This window comes from Neofelis nebulosa, chromosome 9, assembly GCF_028018385.1.
Source record: "Neofelis nebulosa isolate mNeoNeb1 chromosome 9, mNeoNeb1.pri, whole genome shotgun sequence".
In the NCBI taxonomy this organism is placed as follows: Eukaryota; Metazoa; Chordata; class Mammalia; order Carnivora; family Felidae; genus Neofelis; species Neofelis nebulosa.
The window spans coordinates 74,731,307-74,736,830 of NC_080790.1; the positions used below are offsets into that span (position 1 = coordinate 74,731,307).

Here is a 5,524-nt window from a genome sequence, read left to right on the forward strand (position 1 = left end):
TTAAGGTGAATTCACAGGTTCTGAGGATTGGGACAGGCACATCTTTGGGGGGGCTTATCCCCGAGCCTACCACAGCATCCTCCACCTCAGAGAAGATCTGTGCAAATGAATAGATGTGGTGGATCCCGAACCAACCTGGTCATAGTTTGATTCCTGTGATTCTAACAAGGCTTTCCAAACCCCTTCTCCCTCTAGAAACCTCCCTAGCTTGATAACTTCTGAAGTCCTCCTCTTAGGGCATAAAGTATCCTCAACCACACTGAGAACCCAGGCTTAGAACGAGGCCTGAACGTGTTTCTTCACACTAATATGTAAATGGTTGACAACAGAGCCTTTCCTAACAGCCAGCTGTGATTGGAGGGAGGCTCATATGAGGGAAGGAGGAGGCAGGGAGGCCACAGGCCGACTTGGATCGTGTCCTAATTACCCATGGAGGTTCCCAGTGATGGAGGGAGTGAAAGCACCTAGAAGTATGACCATAAAGTTTTAATCAAACAGAGCAGAATGGCCGCGATGCAAAACAGGTAGTGCTTGGAGAAGAGGAAGAAGACCATCTCCTTGGTGACATAGATGATGTGTATAAAGATGAAGCAGTACAGGAACATGGCAAACTGGTTCTGGGGGAGCAGGAGGTCCTGGAGGCCTCCGGAGAACTGTGGGGGAAAGAAGAGAGTGGAGCTGGCCAAACCGGGCTCAGGTGCCAGGCAGGTCTGTGTGTCAGTCCTGCTCTTGTCCCCTCCGGAATGGGACCTGGGGCAGGTTGTCTTCCTCATCCCCCGTTCACAAGACCGCAAGAGGAAGAGTGGACCGAGAACCGAAACATTCCTAGTCAGGTCACTGGCACGTGGAGGAACTCATGGGTTTTCACTTCTTGAGTCTGCCTTTAGCCTTCCTGAGCCAGGCTCCAGGTGACACCTTCCCTTCTCTGTGCGTTCTGTGCTGTGGCTGAGTCACACAGGTGGCAGTCTCTCTCTGACTCTGAGATCCCCAGATCTGGATGTTGGGTTCTTGGGAATGTTCTCTGCATGGTTTGCCCTGACACTCGGCCTTGTTTTCTGGACAGCGGCACAATGAGAGGATGTCCCTTGGGCGCAAGTGACTGTTTCTGACCTCTTGTACTGGCATATGTCTCACAGGGTCAGTCTGTGGTCTATCAGTCTAAGGTTGGGTCTCCCTGGGGGATAGGTGGTGAGAGACAGGTGATAGAGCCTCCCTAAACCCTCACGGTATTGAGCAGGAGGAAAGCAGCTCAAGTTAGTTCTGGCTGATTCTGCCTGTGTTCTTGCTGCTCATTTCTGGAATCTATAGAATTCAGATCCAACAAGCCTCCATTTTAACTGTAGAAAGCATCAACATTGAAGTACAGCAAAAAAGCTGATATAACTATTTTGATCTGTAGTTAAGAAGGCATCACCCATGGTTTATTCTTTAAAATATCTTTTAAAATCATGCCATGTTTTTTTGTAAGCAGGCAGATGGCAGGAGCTGTGATACCCCAAGCTGGCTAGAAACAGACAGAGATACTTTTCAATACAATGAAATCCATCTACCCACCCATTCATCCAGAAAAAGAGAGTGGGGAGGGGCTTAAAAATCAAGTCAGCTCTCTACCTGTCAATAAATGCACAACACGTGAAATACTTTTGTAAACGATCATGAAAGACAGCAGTTTAGGACACACCATTGTTGGAGTAACCACATACAATGTGAGGGCAAATAAACCCGAGGGGGCAGAAAATGACTCCAGGGATGCCATTTCCAAAGTGAATGGCAAGGCAGGTTGAAGAGCAGAGGAAGAAACCCAGTGTTCTAGAGGGAGGGGTGGCTGCATGAGCCCTACTGGGCACCTATAGACCTGCTATGACTCTGGGTCCATGGATTTCCAGCGGCCCCAAAGCAGCCAGCATATGCTTTCAGTCTAAAATGCTGATGGGTGATAATTATGATATTGACAACCAGACATGCATTTGTGAAACCTTTTAGACTTTTCACAACACTTTCCACGGTCTATCTTTTGAGCAGAAGACAGACAGCAGATAGGACTATACACCCAGGGTTTCAGCTCATCCACAAGAGTAAGCTTTTCAAACTAAAAAAAGGGAAAACAAATATGGTTAGAAGGAGGCATAGAGCAAAGGCACAGTACCTTAACCACAGGTGCTTTAAGAAGTTTCAGTGTCCAACTCGGGACACATTTTATCCCAGGATACTGAGAATAAAACCCCAAGCCTGGACATGGAACTTACCTGTGAGAAATCAAAAATCTGAGGAATGTGCCAGAATCTTAGAGACAAGCAAATGTTTGTTCTATTTTTTCTTTAAAGAGGGAGTAAAAAAGATGGGATTCTGGAGATCCCACTTCCATCAGCTTGACTTGGCTTAGCAAAACCATTCGGTGTATAATTAAGCAGGCATTTTGTGAGCAAGAAAAAAATGATTAATTGTTAAAAGCCAGCATGTGTTCATTGAAAACAAATCATGCAAAACCAATCTCATTTTCTTAGGGAAAAAAAATTGACCCGTCAATTAGGGAAATTCTATAGGTAGTGTAATAACTTAATTATGGGAAACCGTTTGACGGTGTGTCTGTCTCAAGATAGTTTTTCTGGACAAGGTAGAGAAATGTGAACTGGATAAAATGTGACGCAAGGGTGGTGATTAATGGAACATTGCTAACCTGTAGGGAGATCTTTTAGTGGTATTTACTTTAGGTCATACCCTCCTCAACAATTACAGTGATGACTTGGATAAAGACAGAAGGCAAGTTTCTCAGAATTGAGAATGACCCAGAGCTGGGAAGCATGGCTAATACATTACATCCCAATAAAATTGCCAAGTGATGAATGTAAGTTGTTGCATTTGGGTCAAGAAGTGAATTGCGTGAGTGCATAAAAACGGTAATAGCTAACATTTATTGAGCGCTTACCTAATCTGCCAGGCTCATTGCAAAGCACCTCACATGCAGCCTATCACTGAATTCTCACGGCAACCCTATGAGGTAGGTACTGCTTTCCAGGTGCACAGAGCGAGGCTCAAGGAGGATTCGTAACTTGCCCAATGCCACGCAGTTCATACACGGGAGAAACAGTTTTAACCAATCCTGTCTGATTTTAAAGCCTGGGCAACCTGCTTTAAACAATGGCGTCTTGTGTAATTTAGGACTTGTGGTGGCCCAATCACACAGTGCTAAGTCCTTCACATCCCATTTAATCAAGAACAGGCTTTTTTATCCCCATTTAGTACAGGTTAGGGGAGAGCAGCCCATTTCTTGCCACAAGATGTCTAAGCCTTAGATGGCAACAAGGAAGAGCGAACAGAACCAATGCAGCTCTGATAAGGGGAAGGTGATGGTTTTATCAAAATCCACTGGCCAGACTGCAGGAGGGCTCACATCTCTTACACAACAGGCAGAGAGGAATAGAGAGTGGTGAAAAGACGTTGAAGACTTTTCCCTGAGGAGGGAAGCTGCAGACAGGTGGGTGGACAGGTGGTTCTGGGGCCCCCTCCAGGGTCAGGGTCAACTCTCCTTAAAGAGTTGATCTCAGCCAAGCAGGGCAGCTCTAAAGCAGCCGGCAACCCATCTCTGGACCCGGGGCAGGGTGCAGGGGTGAAGCAGGTCAGGCGGGCTCCCCATGCAGGCAGCCCCCAGCCCTTGGGCCCGGGGGGTGGAGGGGAGGGACCTGAGAGCCTCTGGCCAGCGCCCCCACCCTCCCGGCACCTACCAGGCGGGGCATGGCCTGCTGCTGCAACTGCTCCATCACCTCCTCGTGCTGCCGCTGGCGCTCATTCTCCTCATGCAGGTACTTGAGCCGCGTCAGCTCAAACTCCATGCGCACCTTCTCCAGCTCCATCTCGGCGTTGCGCTCGGTCCCCGGGGTCCCGGGAGTGGCCGGGGCCGGAGGCGGCTCTTCGAGTTCGGGCGCGTCACCCGCCTGGCCCTTGGCGGTGGGACCGGCCTTGGAGCACAGTGACTTGGGCGGCCCTGGACAGCCTGTGTCCTCGCGAGCTTCCATCTCCTCCAGGTAGTGGTAGGAAGAGTCTGGCTTCGGGGACTCCGCCTCCTGGAGCAGCAGCGAAGGGGCAATTCAGGGGCCTGGGGCCACCCACATTCCCCCACCGCACATCTACAGCCCCAGGCCACAGTGGGTGGGGGGCGTGTGAAAGAGGGCTATGACCTGTAAGGATCTAGAGTTCTAACCAGAGGTGCACTTACCTGGAGTTACACGGAAGGACAGGGCACACTGACAGGAAGGAATGGCACCCTGGAGCTGCAGGGGGAGGCTTGGGGCGTTGAGGTAGAAATCTGACTTCCTGATGACTTTCCAATCACCACTGGTGAAACTTTCCCACCCCCCACTCTATGTAACTCTGAGGCCAGTTATACACCCGGTCCTCTCTGGGCTACAGAGGGAGGAACCTCCACATAGGGGACCAACAAAAAAGGGCCACGGGGGAGCCAGATCCCAGTCACAGAGGGAGGAAAGGGCCCTGAATGGGGCGCTAAATGGGAGAGAACAAAGCCAGCTTCCAGTGACTTCACAATCTCATCAAGGGCTACCTGGTCCCTGGTGACAGCTGGGGGCCAGTTGTGGGGGTGGGGTGCACATCACCTGCTCTGTTAGCGGCTCTCTGGGATCCCCTAGCACTTAGCTCTGATCCCGTGTTTCTCCCTGTGTAGGGACAGGCTGGGGCAGTGAAATGAGGCACCCCCCCCCTTACCAAAGAAGGCCTTGACTTCCCTTCAGACATGGGGTCATCAGGCACCACCTTGGGGAAGGCTGGGCCGCTTTCTCCTGCTCCCCGGGCTTCCACTGATTCCCTGTCCTCTGCTGCCATCCAGAAAACCACAATGCTGCCAACTGCGGCCAAAGGACATCTTTTGAGGTGTTGACATTTGGTCTCGCTGGATTCCACAGCTGGGCTACCATCACAATCCCCTGCCCTCATAATAACCCACATTCTATTAGTTGCTAGGGCCCCTTTGGCAGAGGGTGTGACATACCCTTGAGGTCCAGTATGAAGAACTGCAGGATGAGTCTTTGCCACCCTAGGGACTGCTTTAGAAACCAGAATTCCACCACTTGAAACCCAAAGTTCCATCATTTGAAATCTCTTCCCTTGGGGCCCTCTTTTATTTTTTTTTTTTTAATTTTTTTTTCAACGTTTTTTATTTATTTTTGGGACAGAGAGAGACAGAGCATGAACGGGGGAGGGGCAGAGAGAGAGGGAGACACAGAATCGGAAACAGGCTCCAGGCTCCGAGCCATCAGCCCAGAGCCTGACGCGGGGCTCGAACTCACGAACCGCGAGATCGTGACCTGGCTGAAGTCGGACGCTTAACCGACTGCGCCACCCAGGCGCCCCGGGGCCCTCTTTTATATGTATGTATGTATGTGTGTATGTATGTATGTATGTATGGCTATTGATTGAGGAGGGGAGGGGAGAGGGAGAGAGAGAATCCTAAGCAGGCTCCATGCGCAGCACAGAGCCCAACGCGGGGCTCGAGCTCACAAACCATGAGATC

The 5,524-nt window shown here is 50.4% G+C and overlaps 1 protein-coding gene across 2 annotated transcripts; it reads right to left on the reverse strand.

Moving 5' to 3' along the window:
* Positions 1 to 464: 464 nt before the first annotated feature.
* Positions 465 to 4,930, reverse strand: TMEM247 (transmembrane protein 247). Of its 2 annotated transcripts, none has more exons than XM_058684217.1 (3): positions 4,720 to 4,925; positions 3,723 to 4,061; positions 465 to 653 (listed from the first exon to the last, which is right to left on the reverse strand). In XM_058684217.1, exons 1-3 carry the CDS (start codon positions 4,834 to 4,836, stop codon positions 465 to 467), a joined length of 645 nt encoding a protein of 214 aa, XP_058540200.1. In that variant the 5' UTR covers positions 4,837 to 4,925. The 2 variants fall into 2 exon arrangements, with proteins under 2 accessions (XP_058540200.1, XP_058540201.1); XM_058684218.1 differs by lacking the exon at positions 465 to 653 and adding an exon at positions 669 to 2,089 and having other exon boundaries at positions 4,720 to 4,930.
* Positions 4,931 to 5,524: the final 594 nt, after the last annotated feature.